Genomic DNA, 16,634 nt, shown 5'->3' with positions numbered 1-16,634 from the left:
ATGGGGTGGGGGGGGGTCGAGAGGAGGAGGAGGATTATTTAAGATATTCTTTCAAGATGTAGGGATTCAGGTGCTTTCAGAAGATGGGCAGGGACTCTGCTGTCCTAGCTTCAGAGGGAAGCTGGTTCCACCATTTGGGTACCAGGACAGAGAAGAGTTCAGACCAGAGGTGGGAGAACGGAGTGCTTGTGATGGGGTGTAAGGTTTTAGCATAGCCTGAATGTAGGGAGGGGAAGTTCCTCTTGCTGCTCTGTAGGCAAGAACTATGGCCTGCTAGTGGATTCGAGCTTTGACTGAATACCAGTGGAGTTTGTAGAGGAGAGGGGTGACATGGGAGAACTTGGGAAGAATGAAAACCAGGCGGGCTGCAGTATTATGGGTAAGTTGCAGGGGTTTGATGGCACAAGCAGGGAGCTCAGCCAACAGCGAGTTGCAGTAGTTTACACGGGAGATGACAAGTGCCTGGATTAGGACCTGCACAACTTCCTGTTTGAGGTAGGGTCGTACTCTACGGATGATGTAGAGCATGAACCTGCCGGAGCGAGTCACTGTTTTGATGTTTGCAGAGAACGACAGGTTGTTGTCCAGACAAGGTTATTTTCAATCTGGGAGGACGACACTGGAGTTGTCAACCATGATAGATAGGTATTTGAGCAGGCAGGCCTTCCCCGGGAGGAAGAGTAGCTCTGTCTTGTCGAGTTTGAGCTGGAGGTGGTGGGCCGACATCCAAGCTGAGATATCTGCCAGGCACGCAGAGCTGTGTGCTGCCACCTGGGTGTCAGAAGGGCAGAAGGAGGATATTCTTTATCCCTTTACACTTGTGTGTATAAGGTAGTAGTTTTGGAATTGTTAGGTTAGATTACTCATTATTACTGCATTGTCGGAACTAGAAGCACAAGCATTTCGCTACACTCGCATTAACATCTGCTAACCATGTGTATGTGACAAATACATTTGATTTGATTTGATTTGGATTTGGAAAGTAGTCGAGTGTCATCCACATAGCAATGATAGGTGAGACCACGTGAGGATAAGATAGAGCCGAGTGACTTGGTGTATAGAGAGAAGAGAGAAGAGAGAGAGGCGCATAGAACCAATCAGTGAGAGTACGTGGTAGGAGCGGCCTGGCAGGTAGGATGCAATCCAAGAGTGTGCAGAGGCTGAGATACCCATCCCTGAGAGGGTGGAGAGGAGAGTCTGATGGTTCACGGTGTACAAGGCAGATCGGATAGATCTAGGAGGATGAGTCAGCTTTGGCAGTTCGGAGAGACTTCGTGACACAGAGAAGAGCAGTCTCGGTTGATTGACCAGTCTTGAAGCCGGATTGGTCAGGGTCAAGAGGATCGTTCTGAGAGAGATAAAAAAAAATAGTTGATAAGAAACAGTGCACTCAAGTGTTTTGGAAAGAAAAGAGAGAAGGGATACAGGTCTATAGTTTTTGACGACAGATGAGTCGAGTGTATTTCAATACAGGTCAATTTGAGGACAGTGTGTATTTTAATTGTTTAATCAATGTTTATTTGCTTTTGAATATCAGTCTCTTCAGCCCAGTGAGTGTGTTTATGAGCTGAAGTAACAAGTGACTCTGGTGTCGGATTACATTGCATAGGCACTGAAAGTCGCAGCATTGTCAAATTAAGTGCAATGCTGGAAATCTATCTGCATTCAAATAAACTAGTCCTGGCACCGTTCTTTGGCAAAACACACAAGGTTGTATATTGAATTCAATAGGGGAGGGGGCATTAACCTGGCGCACACAGAAAACACATGAATCACAGTTTCACTCAAAACACCGAAAGGACACCCCTGTCCGACTCCCGGTTCAACCCGTGCCAACCAGCTGTTAGTGGCCAGGGCTCCATGTAGAACCCTCCACTGGAGGTCCCCTGACCTCTTTGGTACTGGGTTTGTAGAGCCCCCTCCATCTAAAACCCACCATATTCTCCGCCCCACCGCCACTGATATGCCTTCACTCCTTTTAGGCTCCTAATATTCCTCACCTTAATGCAGAGGTTGTAGACGGCTTTACCTCCCACCCCCTCAAACTCCCCCAGGCTCGGAGTGTTAAAATCTAACAAGTCCTCCCGACCCGCTTGCCAGTCCCCAGTCTCTGCCGTCACCTGCAGTGGCGGAAACATTGGTGGCTCTCAGCATCGCAGAGTAAAAGTCTGAGAGACCTGCTGTCCTCAACCTCTCCAGCTTTATGAGGAACAGCCCTAATCCGCTAGCCGCTGATGGCGGGGATGGCCCGACCATAAAAAGTCCACCAGCTTGCATTGCTGGTCTGCGAGCAGACCGGCAGGGGGAGGATTGAGGACAATCAGTTTATGCCACAGGGAAGATGCTACCAGGTTGTTGATTATCAGTACCCTCACTCTATACACTTGGGACAGAAGACACCTCCACCTGGCCAGTCTTAACACCACTGCTTGTAACAGCCCCTCCCAGTTCTTCCTGACCCACCTCTCGGAGCCCAGGTACCCCCAAAATGTTAAGCCCTTCACAACCCCACTGCAAACTCCCTGGAAGCGGAAGAGGGGATATCCCCCCATGCACCACATAACAGAGCTTTGCTCTTGCCCCAGTTTACCTTAGCTCACAAAGCTCCCTCGTACACCTTCAGACTAGTCTCTAGTGCCTGCATATTCTGACCATCCTGGATACGCCATTTGCATACACTGACACTGCTATGCCTGTCAACACACCCATGCCTGTCCAGCACACTCCCTGCAGTCTCCTGTGTAGCAGGCCCAAAAAAGGCTCAATAGCTAGTGTATATAACTTCCCTGATAGAAGGCATCCTTGTCTGATGCCCCCCCCCCCCCCCCCCCACCTTGACCATATATGACGCCCCAGCATACAACATCTTCACACAGGTCAAAAACATTTCCACAAACCCAAACACAGATATCACATTAAACAGATAATCATGGTCCACTCTATCAAAAGCCTTCTCTTGATCTAAAGAGACCAGTCCAAAGTTCACCTTAGAACCTCTTGACAAGTCCAACATGTCCCTGATTAAGAAAAAGATGTCCGTGCTTGAGCGTCCCAGTATACAATGTGTCTGGTCCTTGTGTACTATAGAGTTCAGATGAGGCTTCAGTCTGACCTAGGCAAATATATTGTAGTCCGCATAGAGCAATGCCAAAGGCCTCCAGTTCTTAAGTTCACACAAGTTCCCTTTTTTGGCAGGATAGTCAGTGCCGCCCGACGGTAGCTCATTAGCAACTCTCCTACCCAGACGCATTCACAAAAAAAAGTCTAGTCCAACTATTCCCCAGAATTGTGTTTAAAACTCCACTGGGAGTCCATCTACCCCCGGTGCACGGCCGGGGGACATCTGGGTTACGGCCTCTGCCAGTTCATGGGATAACAGAGGAATGTCCATTTCATCCCTCTGTGCCAGAGAGAGCTTAGGGAGTTCTGCAAACAAGACCTGAGCACACATAGGATCACACATTTATGCCCTATACAACTCAGTATAAAACTCCACAGTCCACTCCCGCATCTCCCCCACCACAGAGGTCACCCGCCCATCAGACAGCCGTAGACAATGCATGCCCTTGACTTCACCACTCTGTCTTTCCAAACCAAAGAAGAAGGATCTGGGAGTGTCCTTGAGCATGGAGAACATAGCTCTTACAAGTGCTCCCTTTGCTTTAACCTGGAAAAAACTTCCCAGGTCTCGACGTAATTAAGCTAAATTAGCCTGGAGGACTACATTTCCTTGCCCCACCATCTCTACCTCCATCTCACTAATACTACGCTCGAGTTCCCTCAATACTTTCCTACCCTCTGAGGATGAGAGAGCTGTAGACTGTTGACAGAAAAGCCGAATTTGTACTTTTCCCACATCCCACCATTGACTCAGACTTATACTCCTGTCTTTGCTGCCCCAACCTTTCCCCAAAAAATCTGGAAATCTGAGAAAAGTGTCATCTTGTAAGAGCTTTACATTAAACTTCCAATAGGATTCATGCCGAGGCCCTGGTGAAATAGACAGCCTAGCCATGGTTATGTGGCGATCCGAAAACCCCACCGGGAGAATGGTAGCGCCCAACAGCCTATTGCTCTGATTCCTGGACATGTAAAAACTATCAAGTCGGGCTGCACTCACCCTAGCCCCAAATACCTTCACCCATGTATACTGTCTTGTGTCAGGATGTCGAGTTCTCCAAACATCCACGAGGTCGAACTGATTAATGATGTCCCTTAACACTCCCTCTGACCCTGAATGAGGCTCTTCCCCATTTCTGTCTTTCTCAAAATCCATTGTACAGTTCCAGTCCCCGCCGACCACCAGCGTCTCCTCATGCGCTACCTGTGAGAGTTCCTGTCTAAGACACTCAAATAGAACCCCCACTCGTTCTCCCTGTGTTAGGCGCATACACATTTATAAAGACAAAGCCCATGTTGTTAATTTCTGCTTTCACAATAAGCAGCCTACCCCTACATACCTCCTTTGAGGAGCACATTTTTACAGACAGCCCCGGTACAAAAAGGACTGCCACCCCTGCACTAACAGATGTGTCCCTTTCCACCAGAGCTCCCAATTGACTTCATTCACCACATCACTATGTCTCCTGCAGAAACAACCCTGTACTCTTTTTTTGTTTTACATATTCGCCCAACACACTCTTCTTTCTGCCGCCGTTTATATTGAACGATCCTACCCGAAGAGTCTCCATAAGAAGTGGGGGAAAAAGCCAGCAAAGAAAGACACCAATAGCAAAACTCAAAAATCCCCAGTGCCAGAAAAAACATATTCATCTAAACAACATCTGAAGGTAGACTTCCTCAACCTAAACCGTTTCTTGGGTGAGAGGACACCATGCCCCTCATTTGTCATAGCATGTTGTACTGATCTTACAAACTTTCTCGGATCAGAAAAAAAGATTAACTTTTTTCCCCTTGTTCCCATTCAGGAACCTTGTCAGTTCCCTCACGGTGTAACGACGTTCGTCTGTAGAAGGAGAAGCGGACCAAAAAGCAGCGTGGTGGTTACTCATGTTCTTTAATGGAAAACTGAAACGATACATGAAATAACTTAAATCTACAAAACAACAAACGGAACGTGAAAACCTATACAGCCTATCCTGTGACAACAAACACAGAGACAGGAATCACCCACAAAAACACAGTGAAACCCAGGCTACCTAAGTATGATTCTCAATCAGAGACAACTAATGACACCTGCCTCTGATTGAGAACCATACTAGGCCGAAACATAGAAATCCCCAAATCATAGAAAAACAAACATAGACTGCCCACCCAACTCACGCCCTGACCATACAAACTACATACAAAACAAAGGAAATAGAGGTCAGAACGTGACACACAGTGTACTTTGACCCTTCTGCTTGACTGGCTATCATCATCCTCGTCCTCAGACTCACCTTCCTCATCTCCATCTCCCATCCTGACCACCTGCCCTTCCTCTCTCAAGGTTCCTTGGTACCTTAGACCACCCCAGCCTCTCCCCTCTCACCTCCTTTCTTCTCCCCCTATTTCCTCTTCCACTTGACACCCTCCTCCCTAGTCTCTTACACATCCCCACTATACACTCCTCATCCATCTACAGCGCCATCTTTAGCCTGACTAGTCCCAGCCTCATCTACACCACCATCAGTAGCCTGATTAGACTCAGCCTCATCTACACCACCCTCCCATAGCATGACTAGGCCCAGCCTCAGCTACCCCACCATCTCTAGCCTGACTTGGCCCAGCCTCATCTACACCACCATCCCTGGCATGACTAGGCCCAGCTTCTGCTGCCTGCGTCTCATTGCCCCCTGCACGTTGACCTCGATTTCCCCCACTGGCGCCTGTACCCTCACCTTGTCTACGGCCTTTATGTGGGCACACAAAGCTCTTATGACGTAAATCCCCTCACTCAAAACACCATAGACTATCTGTGCTGGCAAACCCTGTGTAGAGCCTCTCCCCATGCCTCACTTTCAAATGCACATTTAGCTGTTGCTCATTGTTATTCAGAAACATGAACACTTGCCTCCGGAACGAAACAACATGCAGCATCACTCCGTCAAGGGAAATATAGTATTCTTTCAGTATTCTTTCAGGCATCTGCCTGAAAACCTGCCAACAGTACACGAAAACCACTAGCAAACTTACCAAAACAACTCAGCTCTTTCCTGATTTGATCATCCACAATAAACAGAGCCACATTTGCAACTACCACCCTGGTCGAAGGGGTAGAAAGAGGCGAAATTGGCACCAACACACCCCTTACAAATATTCCACTAGCAATGAGCCTACACACCAAATTTGCTATTTTCATGAACACAACCACAACTTTGTTCATTCTGGAAGCAGAATGTATAAATTCAGCTCTTACCTGCTCACCGACCGCGAGCAGAACCTCCTCCACCTTAACTCCATTCTCAGGAACACACCTGAATCCATGCCGTGTCGACAGAGTCTCCTCCGCGCTAGGCTGAGAAGTCATCACGCACACCACACCTTCCAAACCCCAGGAAACGAAAACTCTGTCCTCTTCCACCCTTTGAAAAAACAGTGGGTACAGCTAAAACAAACGGTGCATTAACCCTCCACCACAAAAAATTGAAAGAAAAGACCAAGGAGAGAATCAAGAAAATAAGTTAGGAGAGAGCCCTCCACAGCAAACACCTAAACTCACACAAATAATTCCCAGCATGCACTGCGAGAGAGAAAGAGAGAGCGAGGAACTGGCAGTCTCTCCTTGTCTCTCACTGTTTTCTTGTATTGAATTATATGTAGCTTAATATTTAAACACTTAGCTAAATGGACAGGGGGGAACACTTGACATGTACTCATTTGAAATGTGTAGTTAGGCTGTTATAGATGCCCATAGGCTCAGATAATACCTTTCTTTAACCATTACTCCCACATGAATAAACCATTTACTAATCATTAGCAAAGTCATTTTGCAGTCCCTAATCTAAAGTGAGTGCTATTTATACTTTATGTATACTTTTGAAGTGTTTTGAGTCACCTGTCTAATCTCTCACAAAAAAAGATGGGCATGCCATTGGTAGACAAAAGGTAGGTGTGGCTGAATTTTTGTCCCAGTCCACCCCTGGGCAGAGTAACTTCCACTGTCCGGCTGTGGCTCAACTTACCCCAAGAGACCACTTTTTTTTGGACAAGCTATGTTTTCAAAACTGCAATGTTTCAATGAGTTCTGACTATTTCCAGGGATACACAACATCCTGAAATATTTGTCGATGTATATTTGTTGAAAGAATACTATATTTCCCTTGACGGAGTGATGCTGAATGTAAAAACAAAATGGCACAACTCACCTCACTCTCCCCTACCATTCTTAACCTGTTCTTGATTACAGCAGCCTGGCCAAGAAGCCAAAAGACAGCAATAGAACACATTTTTTTAAAACATAGGAAGTACAGAAATCACTGGTTGCTTTCTTCTAAATACATTTGGTCGAGCTTATCTTAGACTGCCTGGTGTAAAGCAACACATTGACGAGTCCAAAAAAAAGAGCAAAGCCTGCCCACCCAGCACATCAGGTAAGCCAAAACAAGCACAACAAATGTATTGAAAGAAAACAAATAATATCCCACCCACAACTGAAGTGCACAGCCTCCCTTGGGTAGATATTCCTGCAGTACCTGGTAAAAGGCTGGTGTGGCTGACATTCCAGGGCTGATCCCAGTCCACCCCGGGGTGGCTTAGTCCTGCTGTGGTTATTATGTCTATCTCTGGTTCTCTAATTAAGTATCTCTGGCTGAAATTACATTTCTCAGAGCAGGAGAAAATTGCAAGTGACGCAGCTCACCTCAGTCCCCTCGATAAACACACCTCTACACACACACACACACACACACACACACACACACATGCACACATACTCTCTCTTAGCACGCATACGCACGCACACACTTATTATGACTCCTGCTGTTAGTCGTATAATTTACATAATTAGGTTAACATTTATTCCAGGTCTAATTGAGCCTTTGCTTTTCTGAGCGTGAATTGAATGCCGTGCATTCGTGCGTCACACCTTCGCATAGCCTACTTTTTCAATTTTCCCGGCACTTGGAAAGGCGTTTTCAGTAATCCTCAGCTTTTTCTCCATGTGTTTACCCTTTAGGTGATTCATGTCAATTTGTGCATCTCAAATGGCACTTCTAAAGGGAAGTCGCCAGGGGGCCTTCAAAAGGGGAGTCACCAGTTTCCCAACCCTGATGTCGGCTACACCTGCACTGTATCTGCGAGCTGTTGGCTAAAGCGCACGTGCCAATACCAGAGTTGGCACACTACCTATATAACGCCAAAAAAAAATAGAAGAAAACTATCAGTAGAGTTGAACATGTGAAGATCCATTTAACTTGTATTTTGTATTCGGTACATGGAATTTACTATGATTCCTTATCGCTTGTTGAATCCACTTCAATCCGTGTAGATGATTTTGTAAGTTTAATGTTTACTGTCCACCATCCAAAGGACATCTAGTCAACTTGACACAAATGGGTGAAGCATTGGAATTAACATGGGCCAGCATCCCTGTGGAATTCTTTGTACATATTGTAGAGTCCATGTCTCAACAAATTGGGGCTGTTCTGAGGGCAAAGGGGGGTGCAAATCAATTATAAGAAGGTGTTCCCAATGTTTTGTGCACTCAGTGTACGTGATCGTATACTGCACGTGTAAGTGTTACAGTATAGCTTCCGTCCTTCTCCTCGCCCCAACCTGGGCTCGAACCAGGGACCCTCACTCACGAAGCATTCGTTACCCATCGCGTCACAAAAGCCGCGGCCCTTGAAGAGCAAGGGGAACGACTACTTCAAGGTCTCAGACCTAGTGACGTCACCGATCGAAGCGCTATTAGCGCGAACCACCGCTAACTACTAGCCATTTCACATCGGTTACATAAGCAAGGTTTGACACCATTATGTTTTAGTCTAATCTGTTTGGGTTTCTTGTGGTCAATTTGCAGTCTCCAAATTATTTGTAATTATGTTCCAGTTCCTCGACCATCTGCTCAAGAAAAAAATCCTCCCGTGGCTGAATCTAATTGATGATCCCTGCCATAGAATCCGGCTCTCTGACAGACTATGTTTAACACTTTACGTGTGTGTGTGGGTGGGCTGTCTCAATCATAATAAATGGGTGGCCAATAAATCTTGCTGATTTAATTGCGATAAGCTATCAAGTTCTCTGCCAAGGGGTGCTTTGAATTTTAATGAAATTGCATTTTAATAATTCAGAATCTAACAAGCGAGAGAGAGAGGTGGAAACTGAGCTGCACTTCCAAACCTCCTGCCAAATGTGTTAGACACATTTCCCTCAGATTACACAGACCCACAAAGAATTCGAAAACAAATCAAATGTTGATAAACTCCCATATATATTGGGTGAAATATCACAGTGAGTCATCGCAGCAGCAATATTTGTGACCTGTTGCTACAAGAAAAGAGCAACCAGTGAAGAACAAACACCATTGTAAATACAACTTAGATTTATGTGTATTTATTTTCCCTTTTGTACTTGAACTATTTACACATTGTTATAACACTATACATAGCCATTTTATGACATTTGTCTCTATTCCTTTGAAAATTTTGTAAGTTTAATGTTTACTGTTCATTTTTGATTGTTTATTTCACTTTTGTTTATCTATGTTTCCCATGCCAATGAATCCCTTTGAATTGAAATTGAATTGAGAGCGAGAGAGAGAGAGGCAGAGACTAACCTGGCTCTTCAGTCACTGCAAGGAAAGGAAATGAACCTTCTCCGCCCCTTGGTAATCAATTTACACAATCAGGAGAGGAGGGCAGAGATTCCACAACCAGTTTAAACCCTAGAGTCGATGTCCGCGGACCGCGGAAGTTGAATTAGAATAATAAAAAAATCGCCATATAAATCTGTCAGTTTGAACTAGAGATATTTTTTTGTTGCATTGGATGTCTCTCAATCGACCACACTTCCGGATCGGCGGTGAAAGGTGAAATAGCTAGAGCTGTTTTATCAGACCATGAGCAACAAAGAGCCACAGAACACTGCTGCACCTCATCGATCATTGTAAAAGTAAACATGTAAGCGTTCATACTTTGACCTCTCTCACTCTATCTCAATGCTTCGCTTCTCTTCTCTCTCAGCGTGAACAAACAAGCATTGAGCCGCCAATATCTGACACAAACACACACACACTGCGCGCGCCTGCAGCACGGGTTTAAAAGTGCTGCCAACACATCGCGCGCAATTACATCTCCTCCAGTATCTGCACAGAGAAAGCAATGTCCCCCTCTCCTCGCGCCGCTACTGATGCGCTCGAGGAAGTCCGGTGATTGGAAGTCCCAATTGGAAGTCCCAATCACCCGCAGACATGCGAGGTGCGTGTCTATGGCTGTCCCTCACCTATTTGGCCGCCAGCGGGTTGGGGGCACGGGAATACAGCAACTCAACCGTTATCGGCGGGGTTCTATTTGTGGACGCAGAAGGGCTGTTGAACCTCTCGGACCCGTACACGTCCAACCTGACAAATGTCTTCTCGCTGGACCTGGACGAGGGCACGCTCGCGGACTGGCACTCCATGGCGGGTAAAAAGCGCTACGGGGGAGAGTCCCAGAACGCGACCGTGAAATCCCTACTGGTCGTGGCTTACTCTTTCATCATTGTCATCTCGCTGTTCGGAAACACGCTGGTGTGCCATGTGGTGATCAAGAACAAGCGGATGCACTCCGCCACGAGCCTGTTCATCATTAACCTTGCGGTGGCAGACATTCTCATCACGCTGCTCAACATGCCCTTTACTTTGGTGCGATTCGCACACAGGCACAACACACATCACAGATGATTACACACACACACACACACCTTCGATGTTTTGTTGTTTTAAGAGCGTCTGAGATTCTTGCGGTATAAAAATGTAATATTTTACTGCTACCTTTTTCATCATGGTAGATCAGTGGTTATCTCAGGAAGGGAAAGAACGAATAGGTTTTAAAATCAATTTTAACCAATTATTCACAGATGGTTTGGATGATGTGTGAGGGGTTATCTGTCAGTGTTAAATCGATCTATTACGCGTATGGATAGGAAAGCTCCAGCCTTTCATCACTCCATCATGCCAGTAAAAAAACGCACTCGACAACATGCCTGTGTGGTCTCCCTCAGGTTCGCTTTGTGAACAGCAGCTGGGGTTTCGGGAAGGGTATGTGCCACATCAGCCGGTTCGTCCAGTACTGCTCCCTGCACGTATCCACACTCACTCTCACGGCAATCGCGCTGGACAGACGTCAGGTAGGCCAACAGTCATGCATACAATTGGTGAATGTCGGGTATGTGCTTCGTCTAATTAAAGTGTTGCAGTTTGCTTAGTCTAGCAAAATAACATCTGTAAAGGAAAGCTGTTAAGAAAGTGGGTCAAGCGTCAGCACGCGAAAGCGCAAAGGGGAGCTGTCCACGCGGCAATTCTGCCTTAGCTCAAGCGGTGAATCAAATAGACTCGCTAATTGTCAGCTTGTTACTAGTGAATCACCAGGCTGACCGTTCGATACAGGCAACGAAAAGCTAACTATTATGATGTTGTGTCCACATAGAAATACATTTTTAGGGATAGATAGGTCTATTTCAATGAAGCATGACAATATATGTAACATACATTTATTGGTTAATGGTCATAGTTTGAGGGACAAGACTGCTCCCAAGCTATTTTCTGGCGTCTGCTGTAGTCTATCCTTTCAATATAATTCATATTTGATGGTTTTCACATTAAGTTGTTTTTCATAGAGTTGTATTGGATATGAGTCTACTATGTATCAATGAGCTACAGAGCTCAAGCTGAGTTTGAGTACGATTTTTTTTTTCTCAAACCAAAAGTGTAGCTTGTAAGGGAGGAGTGTGTAACAGAGAATAGCAGCAGGTGTGTGTAATGGAGTGTGTGTCTTGGAGAATGTGTGCGGTCTGGTGTGTATAATGCGGCCTGATAAAAACACTTTGTTTGTGTGTGTGCAGGTCATTCTCCACCCTCTGAGGCCCCGCATGTCCCCGACTCGCGGCGTTGTGTGTGTGATTCTCATCTGGGTCATGGCCAGCTGCTTCTCCTTGCCTCATGCTATCTACCAGAAGCTCCTAACCTTCGTGTACAGGTACACACACACACAAGTACACACACACACTTTACCTTTGTGTACAGGTAGCCCCCCCCCCCCCCCCCCCACACACACACACAATAAATCGATAGAACAAACACTTCACTTTCATGCACAGGTACACACACACACACACACACACTATATTGATCAACCAAACACCACCTTTGTGTACACAATACCCACAAGGTATTTTTCTCTCACACGTCTCTCTTCCCTCCAGCCTCTCTCACTCTCCCTCTCACTACATTTCTCATTAGACTTTTTGTTTTGGGGTTTCCAATATTGTTCCAATATTGTTGACTTTTCACGAGTGTATTCTTCCCTGTGCAATACTCATAGCTGGTTATGGGGTCTCTCTCGTTTTCCTCTCTCTCCCTCCTTTCATTCTCACTCTCCCCCATCTTCCCCTCCTTCTCACTCCCTCTCCCTTCTCTCTTAAACCCCCCCCCCCCCCCCCCCCCCTCTCAGTAAGGAGAAGGTGCGCAGCCTTTGCGTCCCCGACTTCCCCGAGCCCTCTGACGTCTACTGGCAGTGCATCGACCTCCTCACCTTCATCCTCCTCTACGTCCTACCCCTCCTCATCATCACGGCCGCCTACTCAACCGTGGCTCGCCGCCTGTGGCGCCGTAACGCTATCGGGGACACCACCACTGCGCAGTTCGCTGTGCAGCGGCGGAAGCGGCGGCGCACCCTGGCTATGTTGTTGGCGGTTGTTGGGGTGTTCGCGGTATGCTGGTTCCCTCTGAACTGCTATGTGGTGCTTCTCTCCAGCCAGGCCATTCAGTCATCCAATGCCTTGTATTTCTGTTTTCATTGGCTGGCGATGAGCTCAACGTGTTACAATCCCTTCATCTACTGTTGTCTGAACCCCGCCTTCCGCCAGGAGCTAAGGCAGCTATTGGGCATGTGCCAGAGGAGGGGGCGTGGAGGGGTGGGGCCGGTGCTGGTGGCTCCGCCCTCCTGCGCACCCTGCCACAGAGCCGCCTGGCCGGAGAGCCGCACTGGTTCTCGGCCGAGTCACGCCTCTTCACACCCGAGCCACGCCTCTTCTCGACCAAGCCACTCCTCGTCCTCTCACCAGCCCCCTAAAGACAGGCATGTCCTTTTCTCCGCTAGACATGCCAGTAAAACAGACATCCTATCAGTGGAGCCTATAGTAGCTGTCAGTTAACTTCAACTACCAGAATGCATTTTGGTTGGGATTGAGTGAATGATTGAGTTTATTTGACAATTAAAGACGTGTAAAGTTGCTGCATTAGGTGGTGAGTCCTGTTGAAGGACTACGTTGTTAGCCAAAGACAGTGGGGGCTCTTGAACAGGAAATGTGAGATCTTTAAACTTTCATGACAGCGCCACTTTCAGGAAGAAATGTCTCACATGGATAGGAGTAGGGGTTGGAGAGGTCTAGCAACAAATGCAACATCCAAACCAGCAACTACTCTGTCAGCACATACTGTATACACTGAGTGTACAAAGCATTTAAGGACACCTTCCTAATATTGAATATACCTTCCGAACAGCCTCAGTTCGTCGGGGCATGGACTCTACAAGGTGTCAAAAGTGTTCAACAGGGATGCTGGCCCAAGTCGACTCTAATGCTTCCCACAGTTGTGTCAAGTTGGCTGGATGTCCTTTGGGTGGTGGGACATTCTTGATACACACGGGAAACTGTGGGTACTACCATACCCTGTTCAAAGGCACTGAAAGGAACACACACACAATCCATTTCTCAATTGTCTCATGGCCTAAACATCCTTCTTTAACTTGTCTCCTCCCTTTCATCGACAATGAATGAAGTGGATTTAACAAGTGACATAAATAAGGGATCATAGCTTTCACCTGGTCAGTCTATGCCATGGAAAGAGCAGGTGTCCTCAATGTTTCGTACACTCAGTATACATTAGCAGAACAGTATTGTCGCGGCATAGACAGTTCTGCTTTGTCTCGGGACCGCGTTGCACCACAACCTGCGAAACTTCTCTGCCTCTCTTTATGTTCTGGCTCTGTCTAGTTATTTTGTCTCGCTTTCCGAATAAATCACGGACAATTATATCCGTTATTGGACATCAAAAGGCGGTGGAATTTTGTCATTTCACCAGCTGCTGTTCATTCCAAAAAAATAATATTGTCTTCATTCCCACTGATCGCCCACTGCACACAGATTATTAAGTGTTGTGGTGGGTCCCTGACAGCTTTTAATTTCATTTTTGTTGAAGACAGAACTATCTAACCAGTGGGGGTGAAGACTGTGAGCGCAATATTCCGCTCCCCGAGTTTCACTGCTGCTGTCGCGGAGTTGCAGGAAGGCGAGGGGCTGATGGAGCTAGAGTTTGAAGGAACAATCTGTAACTTTCACTTCCAGCCGGAAGTGCTATCCCTGCACGTTTGTATACTGTGGCGTTGGGTCTCGCTCGGCAAATGTAACTGAAGGTGACCCACAGAATTTCAGTAACTCTGTAGCAGGTTCTGTGCATTTGCCAAGATCCACTCCTAATGTTTGCAAAAATGTGGAGGGACAGCGCTTTTAACCATGGACTGTAAACAAAAGTAACAGACCGAACCTTTAAGATCTGATAAGAGTTCAGGACCGTGGGAAAGAGGAAAGCTTTTGTGGCCCCCGAAAATGCCCAGGTATGTGCACCACGTCATTGCGGTCTCTCGCTCTGCTGTGTGTGATTCTTGCTAGCTGTCACTCAAATGGCGAGGGGCTGAAGCTCATTGGCCGGAAACTGCTAGAGGGCTGGCCCACGTGGGGGTAAATGTAGGGATTTCGTGGCTAATTGACATAAAATCGTAATTCTGCTCCTAGATTTATGTATTGTATGTATACATATTGACACATCCAGCCCAAAGCGGGAGGTAAAAAAAATAAAAATAAAAAATACTAGTTGCCAAAGTACCAGAGCATAAATGTATAAATGGGCTCCCGAGTGGTGCAGTGGTCTAAGGCACTGCATCTCAATGCAAGAGGCATCATTACAGTCCCTGGTTTGAATCCAGGCTGGATCAGATCTGGCTGTGATTGGGAGTCACATAGGGTCGGCGCACAATTTGCCCGTCTGGGTTTGGCCGGGGTAGGCCGTCATTGTAAATAAGAATTTGTTCTTTTAACTGACTTGCCTAATTAAATCAATATTAAATCTATATTTATTTTTTTCAGTTGGATGAATATATTAAAGAAAAAAGTGGTAAACTATACTTGACGGAAGGAACCCTATAGGCCTGGTCAAAAGTAGTGCACTAAAGTAGAACAGGGTGCTATTTGGAACACTTTCTATAATGAGAATGGTACTGGTTATATTATGCATTAGCTTGTTGGCAATGAGGCACCGAGTAACCTCGTTCGCAGGCTCAATTACAGAGAGAGCCGGCTGGTGGACAAGATGAGTCACTCATCAAAGGGTTCTGTAATACTGTTGATGGAACTGGTAACCAGACCTTGGATAACATTTTATTTGTTTTCTTTTAAATACTTTGTATCCATTTTATTTAGCTGACCAGGAGTGCCGGGTGGGTGAGGTTTGCACATTTGGGACTATTCTATTGTAGGTTAAGTGAAATCAAGTGCATCTAAAGTATGTGAAAGAAAACAAGCAGCGTTTTCACCAAGACCTGACAGTGATATGAATGACAGATTTGCACGTGTGTGTCAATGTTTACTTCTTAATTCATTTGAATGTTGAGCGAACGGGGTAAAAGTGTGAGCATCTGTGACATGATGTTCACGTGTACAGATGATCATGATGGTGGTTTAAACCTGACATTCGAACATGCTTGTGTTAATGTTTGGTTTCATGGAAGTTGTTCTCGTTTTGAATGTTGACGCTAGGGTATTGTGCGAGTTGGTGGTAACGTCAGGCATGAGCATCTGTAATATGATGGTTTTGTGATGTAAATGTGATGTGGCATCTGAATTGTGAATTCTTCCGTCTCTCTGTGCTTTCTGAGATCCCATTGCCTTAACTCATAGTGCACATATCTTTGTGTACACGCCTTTCTCATAAAAGGCTGTACTTTCCTTTTGCGATATTTATCAATTTGTTCATGAATTAGGATTCTCCACCAAATATTGTGTTATAGATGTGTTTGTAGAATTAGATATGTGATTCTCTTTTCAAAAGCCATTAAAAGTATGCGACAACGATGGGTTGGTGTGACTCATAGACAACGGTATGGTTTTGTGCACTATTATTTCTGAGCTCCCTGTCTTCTTCCATTAAGAGTCTCTGTGTGTGTGTGTGTGTAGCTAATCTTTCTGAACTCCAACTCTGCTACTATTCATGAGAGTGGGGGGGGGGGGGTCATTGTGTCGAGGGAACGTGAGGTCCAAGGTCAGTTACATGAATGAGTGCAGAGCATTTCACGTACGGCACATGAAACACCTGAAAGACGGAAATGTGGGCTCAAAGAAGCACAAATAAGGTGACATCTGTCTGATGACCTCAAGCAAGTCCCAAAGGAATGTTGATTAACCTTCTCTGCCCCTTTGCAATCAAATGACACTCAGGATAC

At 46.1% G+C, this 16,634-nt stretch overlaps 1 protein-coding gene and 1 pseudogene across 1 annotated transcript; one reads left to right on the top strand and one right to left on the bottom strand.

Moving 5' to 3' along the window:
• Window positions 1-34: 34 nt before the first annotated feature.
• Window positions 35-5,421, bottom strand: LOC139419283 (uncharacterized; annotated as a pseudogene).
• A 4,869-nt stretch (window positions 5,422-10,290) lies between these two features.
• Window positions 10,291-13,293, top strand: LOC139419680 (G-protein coupled receptor 83-like). The gene is given in 5 exon segments (XM_071169666.1): window positions 10,291-10,326; window positions 10,328-10,783; window positions 11,143-11,268; window positions 11,983-12,116; window positions 12,591-13,293. Coding segments are annotated over 5 exon segments (1,455 nt in total).
• The last annotated feature ends 3,341 nt before the right edge of the window (window positions 13,294-16,634 follow it).

This window comes from Oncorhynchus clarkii, chromosome 10, assembly GCF_045791955.1.
Source record: "Oncorhynchus clarkii lewisi isolate Uvic-CL-2024 chromosome 10, UVic_Ocla_1.0, whole genome shotgun sequence".
Classification (NCBI taxonomy): Eukaryota; Metazoa; Chordata; class Actinopteri; order Salmoniformes; family Salmonidae; genus Oncorhynchus; species Oncorhynchus clarkii.
The sequence above is the reverse complement of the archived record's forward strand: the minus strand, read 5'-3'. Positions and strand labels throughout refer to the sequence as shown.